General features: G+C 39.5%; 1 protein-coding gene across 1 annotated transcript in view; it reads left to right on the top strand.

Annotated features, from left to right (window-relative positions):
- The window catches only part of MYZAP (myocardial zonula adherens protein), an 88491-nt gene extending 75193 nt beyond the window's left edge, over positions 1 to 13298 (top strand). The window contains exons 12-13 of the mRNA XM_019732237.2: positions 4284 to 4384; positions 12339 to 13298. Of these exons, the coding sequence (XP_019587796.2) occupies positions 4284 to 4384; positions 12339 to 12435 (198 nt within the window). The 3' untranslated portion in view covers positions 12436 to 13298. The remainder of the gene's footprint in view (positions 1 to 4283; positions 4385 to 12338) is intronic.
- The last annotated feature ends 478 nt before the right edge of the window (positions 13299 to 13776 follow it).

The following is a 13776-nucleotide window of genomic DNA, read 5'->3' as shown; positions in this document are numbered from 1 at the left end:
CCATAATTCAATTCAACTTTGAAAAGTAATACATAGATAACATCTCTTAAAATGTGTACAATTTTTGCACCCCCAGTATATGTATATGTGTACACACACACACACACACACACACATATATTCATGCATATATGTATTATACTTACATACATTATAAACCCATAATACATTGTTACAATTTTTGCTTTGAAATCATATGTATTTTAAAGAAATTAAGATAAAATATAATGCAGCCATTAAAATGTTTACAATAGGAAATGCTTTTAAATTAAAAGAACAAAGTACAAAAGTATTTATAGTATAATCCAATTACACATGAGAGGATGGGGGATAATAAAGGCCCAAGAGGAAATATGCCAAATATTAAATGTGGTTTTCTTTGGAAACATAGCCTTTCACATTTACTCATATACTATCTATTCTTATATTCTTCATTCATTTCTGAAAATCTGAGTTTCTCTCTGAAATCATCTCTTTTTCTGCCTGAAGAACTCTTATTTAGCATTTCATGTAGTGCAGGTCGGATGGTGACAAATACACTTCGTGTCTCTTATCTGCAAGTAAGGTCTTTATTTCACCATCATTACTGAAACATCCAGAGTTCTAAATTGGCAGTTTCTCATAGTACTTACTGTCCTCTGGCTTCCATAGATTTTGATGAGAAATCTGTGGTAATTCAAATGATTGTTCACCTATACAGGATTACTTTCAAGATTTATCTTTAGTTATGGTTTGTAGTAGTTTGATTATGATGTGCCAAAGTGTGTATCTCTTTGAATTTAACCCCTTTGGGATTTGCCAAGTTTAAATTTGTAAATTTATGTTTTTACCAAAGTTGGATGTTTTTGGCCATTATTTCTTGAATATCTTTTTCTGCTCTAGTTTCTCTCTCTTTCCCTTCTGTGATTTCAGTACCCCTATATTAGGTTTTTAGAAATTGTCCCAGGTTCTATAAAGTTCCACTTATTTTCAATCTTTGCTTTCTTTATCTTAGTTTGATTAAACTATTTCTATTAATGTGTCTTCACGTTTAGTGACTTCTTCCTTTGTCATCTCCATTCGTGAGTCAATCTAGTGATTTCTTTTTTTTAAATTCAGGCTTTGTGTTTTTCTGTTCTAAAATTTCCATTTGGTTCTTTTTTATATTTTCTATTTCTTTCTGTTGATTTAAAAAGATGATCTCATCAATTACAAGCATATTTTTCTTTTACCTCATTCAGCATAGTTAAAATGGTTGTCTTAAAGTCCTTGTATGAAAATTCCCACATCTGAGTCGCCTGAAGATTGGCATCTGGTGGTTCTCTTTTCCCTTGGGAATGGGTCACACTTTCCTAGCTCTTCCATGTCAACTAATTCTGGATTCTAATCTGGACATTGTAAATGTTTTGCTGTAGAAACTTTGGATTTTCTTTTAAGTTGTTCTGAGGAGCTTTGAGGTTTGCTTTAGAAGGTGATGAATTTGGTTAGACCCAATTACAACCTGCTGTGCTTGTAGTGGGTGGGTGATGACTCAGATTGCAGTTCAGTTCTTTGACCTGTGGCTACAAACATTTTTCAATTTGCCCCACACATGCATGGGTCAGCGGTCTGCCAGAGGTGGGCTGAGTCTATACGCAGAATTTAAGATTTCCAATGTCTCCTTTTCGGCTTCCCCCTTAATTTTGGTAGCCCTGGTTATCCTGCACTCACTCTTTCTCCTTGTTTAGTCTACTAGAGGGATGACCTTTCTATTGAATTTTTACTGTGTCTCTGCTGCCACTACCATGATTTTATTGCTTCAGGCAAATCACGGAGAAGCCATTCTATGCTTGTCACTTGCCCAAAGTTTTACCTCCCCTCTAAAACTTGCCTGTCTTTGTTCAATCTGTTTATCTTTTTTCTTTGTCCGGAGTTCATAGTTATTCTTCGCAAGAGGACTTGTTTGTTAAGCACTTAATTCTTCTGCACTAGAAGTACAGCTCTCACTCTTTTAACTGGAAAATCTTAATGACCTCTTTGACTGATTTTCCTGCCTGTAGTTTTATTTTCTCTCATATTTTAACTTGAGAGCTCAAGTGATCAAAATAAAGTCCAGTGTTGACCATGGTCTCATAGGATTGGGTGTAAGATGTTTGTAATGGCTTATGCAGCCCTTTATAACTCATTCCTGCCCACCTGTATACTGCAGTAAAGTGCCTTTTCTCAAGCTGGTATGTTTCCACAATTCTGGAATACTCATCCCCTTTGTTTCTTTTACTCTGTTTCCCTTGCTTAACTCCAGGAAATCTTCACTTACAGTTCAGTCCTTCTCCCAATCTTGAGATAGGCATCTCCTCTGAATTCCCCCTTAATATTCTGTGGGTCCTTCTGACATGGATTTACCACTTTGTTCTGTTATTTTCTGCTTAGTTGTCTGTACCCCCACAAGACGGAGCTTCTCAAAGGTTGCAAATCAAGCTTTATTTTTTTTAACTGCTGACTACTTTCCCTCACCTACTTTTACACACTATCTGATACATAGTAGATTCTGTTGGTTTTGTTTGTTTTGTTTTGTTTTACTGATTGCATTACATTTTTACAAGTTTTTCATTTCAGTGCTTCAGTGAGTATCCGATGTGTACACATAGAATTCTTATGAAATAGAACAAAGGATTTGGGGCTACCTGTCCACTATTCACTGTGTGCCAGTTGAGACATATTTGCTAACTTTGTCTTTTATGCCCCTAACTATACAGGTGGTGGCCCCAGCATTCTGTGAAATCCTAATGATTAAAGTCTGCACCAAAATGGAATTGCTGGAACTTGTTAAAGGGCAGGCCTCTTTTGCCTTTCTCTTTCCTTATGAATGGGAGAGTCCAGATATTGCCAGGGAAGGGGGGGGGGGAGAGAGAGAGAGAGAGAGAGAGAATATTGATGTACCCCTGGCAGTGAGCCAGCACCATTCTTCCATACTGAGTATCAGGTGATAGATTCAGAGTCTATAGATCTGTCATGGCTTGTCAGCTGCTAGGGAATCTGGAATGCATTCTCTTCTTTTACACCATTTCCCATTTATTAGAAAGAGTCCATAGTCCTTTATGTCCTACAGAACACGAGCTTGTATCAGAGTTGCTGCTTTGCTCTTGATATCCCCCATTCAGAGCAGGAGCTACTGAGCTGTAACCCACATTCTTTCTTTCAAACAAATGAGCCTCTGTTTCCTTAGAACTTTTCAACTTTCATGTACTTTGTAATGGCTTAGAATAGTGCTTCAGCTTCAGCTCCAATTTAAAAAAGAAGATAAGTACTTTAATCATTTTCTAGTTATGCAAATAATATGCTATTTATTCAGTAAATATTTCTTGCACCTCCTACATGCCGTGCTTCAAGGATACAGCCAGGAAGATAGATATGGTCATTGCCTCATGACAATTGAGTCTAGTGTTACAGGAAAATATAGAGCTTTAAAAAAAAAATTCCCAAAACCTCAATATACAGAGATAACCACTGTTAACCTCTTTATGAATTTTTTGTGTATGTTTTTGCCCTTTGATTTCAGACACCATCACTTCATCTGTTTTCATTCTAATATCCTCAACTTTTTTGCTTCTTTTTCCTTCATTTCCCCCATGGGGCAAATTTCCAACTCCTGAGCATCTAATAATCAACCTACGTAATGTTTGGCCCTGGCCTGGAAAAAAAAAATCTATTTAGAATGCTAATTTTAATCCCAAGGAGCTTGTTCTACTTTATATGTTTGAGATTCTGAATTTTCCACACCTATGAAATACTAATTATTAAGTTATAGAGGTATTTCCCACTAAATTAAATTAATAGACTTACTCATTTTATAGTTTAATAAGGGAGTATTAAAAGTTGAGCTGTACCTTATTTATAATTGCAAAAAAAGTATTAAATATCTAAATGCCCATCAATAAGAGAGTAGTTAAATAAATAATGGACATGTATACAATGGAATGCTATGAACCCATTAAAATAGTTTGTTGACATAAAAAGAAAACTAATAAATGTGGAAAGGTATTCACAACAAATTGTTAAGAGAAAAACAGATTTATGTATAGATTAGGATATTTTGTTTCCATTTATGTAAAATTGGATACATATGTGTGTACATGCAGAGAAAGCTATCTGTAAGGATTCAATTGATATATTTCTTCAATTCCTACTGTATAAGAGGTGCTCAGTAAATACATTGCGATGTCCATGTCATGGGGGAAAGTCTGATAATACACATGAACTGGATCATGCATATTTGTGGGGGGACATATTTGCTTTACTAAAAGTACTTTTTCCCTCTTCTCTAGAATAATGAACTACAAAGCAGGTTGGACTATTTAACAGAAACCCAACCCAAGTCTGAAGTGGAAACCAGAGAGATTGGAGTGGGCTGTGATCTTCTACCCAGGTATTTAGGAATTTCCTGTTTTTCTGACTCAAATTCTTCTTTGACATAAGAAAATACTTTATTGGGCTGTTATTACCAGAATTGCATTCTTTCTATCAAAAATATTTCTGCAAAGATAAGTGGTGGCTGCTGACGCGTCTGACTAGTTTCTGTGGGAGCAGGGGCATTGTGCAGGGCAGAAGGGATGCCAAGGAGAGATCTGGGGAAGGCGCTTCAGAGAGAAATTGGCCCTATCAGTTAGGGCATGTATTTGTTCCTTCATTCATTTGTTCATTCGTTCATTCATTCATTCAGCAAACATCTGTTGAGTACCTTCCATGTGCCAGGCAGTTATGATATGGAGAATGAGATTTAGTTCCTGTCCCAGAGTGCACTCTGGAGGGGGAGACAGATATTGGGCAGTTATTTACAATAGTGTGAGAGGAACCTGTGAGATGCTTTGGTAACGTAGGGGAGGGAGAGTCTACATCTTGAATAAAATTCATCTGTTCTCCAGCAGCATAACAGAATATTGTCAAGCACTGGATCAGATTCTAAAATAAATTATGTGTTTCAAACATGTATTCAGATATACAATAACCGTAGTCTGCTTCATTCAGTTGTACTTCTGAGCAACAGGACTGAGGTGTTCGGTGTGAAGCTGCTCCACATGCCTACGCCTGGGTCTTTCCCTAGTAAGATTAGAGCCTGTGAATCAGTAACTAACCCACCATCCCTAGGTGCTCAAAACTGTGCTTGGCCCAAAGAGGGCATAAAACAAATGTATAAGAAGGACGCCGATTACATGTACCTTGTGATTTAGGTAACCAAAGTCACAAAGTCATGTTGTTCTCATTTACATTGCTTGCTTTCTGGTAAAAATAAGGCAATTTCATCATTCTGATATAATTCATAGAAAATGTTAAGAAAGAAAAAAGGGAAAAGAATATGTAAATAGACTCCAGGTCTCATCCATGTGGGGTACAAAGTACATAATAAAAATATAGCCAAAAGGAATGATTGATCATGTCCAGGGACTCCTTTTGAAATATAAATAGTTGGCCATTTCCCTCCTTTTTTATTTTTCAAGAACCAAGTGGCTTAGTCCACTCTAATTGCCCACGTAATAAATCTTGTTTGGCTAAGACGGGTACAAAACTATGTCTGAAACCAATAAATTGTTTGTTTTCTAATTCCCACATTTTGGCTTAAAACAAGGTTTTCAATTTGTATGCCGAAGGATAGCCTGAAGCAAACTTTTATGGTGAAGTTATGAAACCACAAAGCGGTTTTCATAATGGAAGTGCTGACAGACCCTTAACTTATGGCCACGGTGAACTTGGAAGCCACTTCAGTATCTAAAAGCAGCTTTTCCATAAATGTAACATTTGGTTTCCCCCAGGATCCATCTTAGCACTTTAACTACCTAGGTCAATCAGCAGAGGAAATGAAAACTACATATCCGTATTTCCGAAAAGGCAGAATAATATTTCATTCGTTTCCTCACAAATATTTATTAAGTGCCTACTATGTGACAGGCGCCATGCAAGTCTGGGTGGTGAGGAGCATGGGGTCTTTAGAGACAATTCAGGGCAGTAGTTTTCCACCTGCGCTTCTTGGAACTGCCTTGCTCTGTGCTAGGTCTCTGAGGGTGTGGAGGTTAGCAAGAGCTGACCTGTGGGGACCCTCTTGCACACAAAAAAGTAAACAACCTGAGGAAAACTCAGCTTTTAGTGTGTTTTATATGTTGGATTTCAAATAAGTTTTTGTTTGAATAACAAAAACAAGCTGTTTTGTTGTTTTTTTTATATGGTCAAAACAAATTAGAACCCCCTGGTCTAGTTTAATCCCATGTTTTATAGATACAAAAATTGAGGCTCAGAGAGACAAAGTGATTGACTGGCAGCCATGCAACCAAGATTAGGACCAGGCCTTCTGAGTCCTGGGGTGGTACATTCATGGTTTTAAAATACTCAATACATAGAGAGTTGCTGAATGGTGCTGCATACAGTCTAACGAAATTCCTGGTTCTTACTTGGACTTCAAAATTGCATCTAAGTAATGAAAGATTCCATGGTGTTTTCCAGAATATTTTTAGAACAGCCTCTTCCAAAATGTTGTAGATCAAGGAAAGTATTGAATTAAGTCTCATTGATTCAAAAGAGTTTTGTTCTTACTATCTGTTCTTCTCCTACAAAGTACCCTGCAGTTTAGCCCAGTTGGGGAACCTCAGGCTGCTGGGGTTCCCTGCCCCGCCAGCTGTCAACTGAGCACAACTTTGGGCAAGCTACTTAATCTCTTAAAATGGAAGGAAGATGGCAATATCAAATCTCATAGGGTTGCTATGAGGATTACATGAAAATGTATATACAGTATGTAGCATAACTAGACCGAAGTTAACCCCTTAATAGACAATAGCTATTATTATATGAACTAAATAAAAACTCTGATTTTACATGTAAGACACTATCAAATAGAAGTGAATTTGAGTGTGCGAAGGCAATTCCATTAACTTAATTTTTATTGGTGGTTATTGCTGATTTTATTAAATGTATTAATAGCTTAATCAAGTATACAGGGCTTTAGTATGCACTGAGCTCTTCAATTAAACTATTGGTGGTTTGAAACCCTCTAGATACTGCATAAAACACTGGAAGGCCCAGTAGATGATGAGGTCTGTCAGCTGGGACATCAGAGTGGTCCCAGCGTGTCCCAGGCACACCTGGCACCAATGACTCCTTTGTCCTTAGACCTGCAAGGGTTATAATGCTGTGCTACAGCTAATAGTGATTGTTAGAGCTGCTTTATTTTTATGTATTGCTGAACTAAATGAAATCAGCCTTTTCTTTCTTGCAGAGCTATCAAGCCCTTTTTCTTACCCCTTCCCGCATCTCACCTGTCCCTGCCAATGCTGTGTACCCCTGTGGACAGGGACCGTAGGCTACCATCCCTGGTCTAGCATTTACTTGATGCTCACTAAACATTGGTTGGGTGAATAAATAAAAGGTACATAGCAACTGGGGACTTAGGCAGCTGACCTGTTTTATAATATGATTTATTTATTTAATACAGAACTAGGAAGAAGCATTTCTCGCTGAATGTTTTACTTCTTTATGTTTATTATTTATCTCTCTCTCCCCACTAGAATGTAAGCTCCATGTGGGCAGGGATTTCTATCCATTTCACTAATTGCAGTCTCCCTGGGACTTAGAATAGTGCCTCACACATGGTAGGCACTTAATATTTGTTGATTGGAGCCATCCCTCTGTAGCATCTGACAGTTCTTCCTAAGCAGAAGAATGTCTACTTCTTTCCCTTGTAGGACTTCTCTCTCCTACTTCCCTGGCCTGTCCTCCATCTATTTCGATGGCTCCTCTTTTTCCTCTAAGACCACGGGAACTCTTCATGGTTCTGTATTGGTTACAGTAGCTTCTGCAAAGGTGGCATCCAGTCTTGTGGTGTTACCTCTTGCCTCCCTGTGGCTGAGCCATCCTGTAATTCAACGTCTCTTTTGTGGTAAGTCCTCCTTTCTGGCTGCCTGCTGAGCACGCTCAGCTGGTGTCTGCTTGATCTTCATATTCACCTTGTCTGTTGCTGAGTGAGTCAATTTTTTTCATCTAAATGATTTCTCTTAGTGGGGGTTAGGAACACTGGCTGGAAGTTAGATCTGGGTTTGGGTCTTGGATCTACCTCTTGCTACATCTATAGCTTTGGGCAAATTCCTAACCTCTTTGTGTCTCAGTTTCCACACTTAGAATAGCAAAATTTTGATAATAATTCCCTCAGAAGCTTGCTGAGATGATTAAGGGAGATACAGGGATAATGTCCCCAGTGCAATGACCATGTTTTCGTATTTTTGTTTTGCTAACTTTCCCAGTTACCTAAGTTCAATATACTGCAGTCACCTTTGAGCCTGAATTATTTGTTCCTAAACTAATTCACTCATACAGTGCTGTCTTCTTTCTTCATGCTTTGCTTCATACTTTTCCATTCCAACTGCCACCAGCCTGCTTGAGACTAGTGTCGTTTATGTCTAATCAGTACCATCTGCCTCCAACTCCTCCTCCTCAAATTCTTCCCCTCCTTGATCTAATCTCTGTGTTACGTGAGTTTCTAGAGAGCAGAGATCTCTTAATAGAACAAGGAGAGAGGGGAGAGGTGAGAAGGTATTCACTGTGACTTCAGGGGCTTTTAAACACCTATCTTTAAACAAAAGACTGAAGAGTTTGCTTCAAAATGTTTGCTATATGTTAATTAAAGCCATTGAGAGCAATTTCAGGTCAGCTAACCTTAGTTCACAGAGAAAAGTGAAAAACAAAAAACCGAAAGAAGAGACTTCTTTCTCCTTCCCCAAGTGAAACTTAGTTTCCAGGAAACTCATAAATTATTTCTTAATAGGTACAATTTAATGAAAAATATTCCCTGTGGACATAAGTTCCTAGCACATAGTAAGCCCTTTAAAATGCCTACATTTTCAAATTTCTGTTGTAGAGACCAGAACACAAAGTAGCTTTTGTCAAAGCTTTAATAATGATTCTGCTATTGTTTCCCACAGGGGAACTGCCCCTTTATGGATTCATAAAAGGTTAACAATAGCCTTAATGTGTTAAAAAATATGGTCGAATTTCAATTATGAGGTTGAAATTATTTGCATTCTTGAAATCTTGTTTCCTACTGATCAACTAAATAAAATACCTCACCTCTTTTTGGGATATGAGAGCTGTTGAAATCCAGAAGGTCCACCTTTATAAATATTTCTGCATTTTATGGGCTTTTAGGATATTGTCACCAGAGACCATTTCTGTTATGTGGAATATTCACAGTAGTTGGCAGAAATTGCCATCTGGCTTCTGTCCCTGGCATTCCACTAAACGGCCTGGTGAGGTCACTGGGGACTCTTCAGTTGCCAGATCCTGTGGCTTCCTCTGTGTGGCAGGTGACACTTTGACCACTTCTCAAAATCCCTTTGGTTTCCTTTGTCATCCTCTGATTTCCTTTGTCATCTGTATGTGCAATGAGAGTTCTGTGCTTGGCCTGAGTGAGCTTCTGGAGTTATGAAGATGGGTGAGCAATGGTTTTCACCCTTCAAGAAATACACCAAGCAGAGGAGACAAATGCATGATTAATGGGTTCAAGATGCTTCCAGTGGTGTGTCAGAAGCTGGTGGGGCAGTCATTTTCAAGGTGTATATGGGGAGGATGGAGTGGTGAGCATGAAAAGGACATATTGAATCTCTGGGGAGAGACATGTGAAGTTTAAAATTACTCCCAATCTTCTAATAGACCTCATTAAGAAGCTGTCTCCCTACTACTCTTTAGTTGAAAATCAGTGCAGGATAATGGGAGGTATTACTGATGGGGGAAGTTTAGCCAAAATGAACCTTTGGGAAGCAGGAAATTGAGCAGCACTGCTCAAGGAAAGTGTGAGTGCATAAAGAAAGGAAGGATCGTTTCTATCGCTGGTGCAAGGAGCAGGGGGAAGTGTCATAGAGGAGGTGATGTTTGGTTTGAGTCTTGAAATATAAGCAGGAATTCATCAGATCCATTTGATTAGGGAAGCATTCAAGGTGGACGGGACAGCATGAGATTGGCAAAGACGTATGCAGCAGTGCGGTAAATGATGAGAACTGTGTATTGCATAGCAAGGCCACACAGGAGATATAACAGGAGATGGTAAAAGGCCTTTAGACCATGCAGAGGAGTTTCAACTTCATCCAGAGAGCAATGGGGGGACTTCAAAGGGTTTCAAGAACAGTAATAATGCTCTTTTTTAGGAAGATATCCTTGACAGCAAAATGGACAGTGGATTCAGGGAGAGGAAGACTTTGCCAATACTGAAGACAAGGAGACCATTTAGGAGAGTATTCCAATATTCAAAGATGAATTATGAGAGCCTGAACTAAGGCAGTGGCTGAGGAAATAGAGAGGACAGATGACAAACCAGTATTTAGGGAGGTGGATTCCTTATGACTTGTTGTACGATTGGTCATGGGAAATTAGGGGAAAGGGGGTTGAGTCTTATATCTCATCTACACAGTTGGTCATTGCATCAGTCAGGGTAAGGAGTGTAGCTGCTGTAACAGACAACCCAGAGATTCTGGTGGCTTAGCACAGTAAAGACTGAATTTTCACACCACCGTCCATGGTTGGCATGGGTCTTATTCCACACGGTCATTCGGGAACACAGGATTCTTCCATCTATCAACTCAACCTGGGTTTTGGAGTCCTCTTGGGTCTTCCACTGCACTCTCTGCATGAAAGGGAAGAGAGAAAGCATAGACAATTATGTAGAACGCTTTTACAAACTAAATCTGAAAGTAATATACAGTCGATCCTTGAATGATGCAAGAATTAGGGGCACCAACCCCCGTGCAGACAAAAATCCACATATAGCAAGTTGGTCCACTGCATACATGGATTCCCAACTGCTGACTGAAAAAGTTGACTCTTGAACAACACGGGTTTGAATGGCGCCGGTCCACTTACTCATGGATTTATCAGTTCAAACCCATGTTGTTCAGGGGTCAACTGTAAATGGTTTCTGCCCATTTAGTCACTGGCTCACTGAATTGCAAGGGAGGCTGGGAAATGTAGTTGTATTATATGTCCAGGAGGGAAAAAAATGGGATATGTTTCCATCTGTGTCACTAAGTCCTATTAAGCCTACTTCCTAAATATCTTCCAAACCTTTTCTTGCTGCTTCACCTCCAGTGTTACTGTTAGAATTCACATTCTCGCCATCGCTCTCTCACCTCCTAAATAGCAAAAAAAATCTCCTAACTGAGCTTCTGCCTCCAGACTGAGTCCTTTGCAGTCAGTCCTCAGTAGTACCAAGGAATCTTGCTAGAATAAAAATATGAGCATATCATGTCCCCTCTGCCCCCTTAAAAACTTTAGTGGCTTCCTGACCCGTTCTGAACTCCTTAGCAGAGCACACAGGGCCCTCTTCCACCAGGCCTCATCTTCTGCTACTTTCCATTATGAACTCTTTGCTCTGGTTGTACCAAACTTGTCTCCCCTCCACCCCATGGCCTTTGTGTTCACCCTTCTTTGCCTTTGCACATACTGTCCCTTCCGCTTGGAATGCCCATCTCCTCTTTGCCTACTTGAGGAATGCCCAGGCATCTTTCAAGATTCACCTTCCCTTGTGAATTTCCCGATGCCCTCCAAGTGATGCTAACTTGTTCTGTCCTCAGTTTGCCCATAATATGTTAAATGTTGTGCTTCTCAGGGTCCTGCCAGGAAGGGGAGATTGAAGAAACTTAAATGAAAGAACTATTTACAAAGGTTTGGGCAGCTTTAAGGGAAATAACCAAGGGACAATGGCGTACTCTGGAGATAGTAACAGTGGGAGCTGTTATCAGCCTGTACCTGAAGAAGCAGGGGAAGAAAGCCGGTGGGAGAGATGGAGGGGAGGGCTGTAGCTGAGGGCCTTTGCTAGAGGAATAGAGCAAGCCACCGCCGGACTAGGAGGGAACAAATGTCCTGACCTCTCTATCCTTCCATTTTCTCATCCCCTGCTACGACGTCCCAGTCAAAACCAACTGAAAGCTAAAAGTGGGGGAGCCCATTGATGGCGACCTTCAGGTCAGCTTCCCAGGGCGCAGAGTGAGGTGGAGAAGAGGGAGAGTAGATCTGAATGGGCAAATGGAAAATACTCAACACGCCTCTTTATGTCTCTATTATAGTAGCCCATGTATCATATTAAAATTGTTTATGTACAAATTTTTCCCACCAAATTATGAGTTCCTTCAATGCATGTTTTATATTTTTCTGAATCATCGATGCCTAGCACGTGCTAAACCTTTAAAAGTTGCTAAAAATAATGGTCCTTTTTGTAACATTTAAATGAAACATTCAACTGTATTATTATAGTCTATTTTTAAGTGTTGAAAAACCATTTCTTAGAGTTGTCTTATCCACGAGAATGGAGAGTTTTGTTTTATCTTCCTGACCTGCCTTTTCTCATTTCTCAGCCAAACAGATCGGACCCGTGAAATTGCAATGCCTTCCAGGGGCTATGCCCCATACGCACGAGTCCTGGAGTTAACCATGAAGAAAACTCTGACTTAGGCACTCAGAGACTTGCACTTTTACAGACGGACAAACACCCTGGAAGTCTGTGGCTTAAAGTCTGGAAAGGGTGACTGTTGCTTCTTCATATACACAATTTAAGACAGAATGGAAATTACCGAGGTTCTCATCCATTTCTTAAAACATGAAGGAAAGTGGAGGTGGAGGGGGTGGACAAGAGAGACGTTTACAAGGTCACATTTCAAACACGCAACCAGCTTACCAGGCTGTACTGGGCCATCGTTAGTTTTCCATGTGGACACTGAAGTCCTGTCAGAAGCATTTCCTCACAATTTATTTTCTGTTTTTCTAGACTTCAGTTGGGAGGGAAAAGGAAATTCATTTGAAATTACATGTTATTCATGCCAGGATCATTTGTTACTGTATGAAAGCTTTGTTTACCCATAAAAGTATTAGAGGCAGTGTTTCTCTGGCACAGAGAAGCCTGTCCACAGGACCATGGGCACCTGGGGAAACTTGACCCTGGGAGGGAAGGATTCCAGCATGCTGTCTCCTCTCAGTGCCGAGGATGTGCGCAGGGTTGTGGCAACTGCTACTGAAGATGGCCCTCGTGCGGGCACACACGCTTCAGTCTCGTGTGCTAATTCCTTGGTTTAATTTGTGCCTTATGCCTTTATGGAGCCAGCTGAAATCACTGTATTTATTCGACCTGTGATTTTTCTTTCTTTCTTTCTCACTTTAACTGAAAGACAATTTTTTTATGTTGTGGAAATTTAATCATTTCATGTTTTCAGTATTGATTGGTGTTTTTGTGAAATGAATGAGTAATTTGTTCATGCATGCTCTACTTTGATATTATAACCTATGTCACATGTTTAATAAATGCCATATATTTTGTTCTACTGATGTTGTCTCTGTGTTTCAGCCAGGACCACAAACAGGGGATAGAAAGTGGAATCAGACTCTAGAGTGAGTGTCAAAGTCAGGGCACAGTGAGCTTTCAATCAGTGCAGCCCATAGAAGCATCTATAAACCGTAAGATAGTGTGTGTGTGTGTGTGTGTGTGTGTGTGTGTGTATTTAAACTCTGCAATTTAGCTAGTTAACCTACCTTCTGAAAAGAGTAAGATGTACTCATGGTTATAAAATACAAAAATAGTTTTCACTTTAAAAATATCACCTATTCTTGTACCCAAGCTCCCTACACCCTTACTGTCACACTTCAAAAAAACCTAGGGAAAGACAGCAAAACAGCTCAGCTGGGTAAATCCCTGTGAGTCAGGAAAATGTAAAGAGAAAAAAAAATGTGTATTTTTGAAGCCAAATTTATATTTAAATGATGATTGTGCAAGTTATGATGACTTGGGACCTTGGGCAAGTC

This window comes from Rhinolophus sinicus, linkage group LG03, assembly GCF_036562045.2.
Source record: "Rhinolophus sinicus isolate RSC01 linkage group LG03, ASM3656204v1, whole genome shotgun sequence".
NCBI classification, from domain to species: Eukaryota; Metazoa; Chordata; class Mammalia; order Chiroptera; family Rhinolophidae; genus Rhinolophus; species Rhinolophus sinicus.
This window is presented reverse-complemented; position numbering and strand designations above follow the sequence as displayed.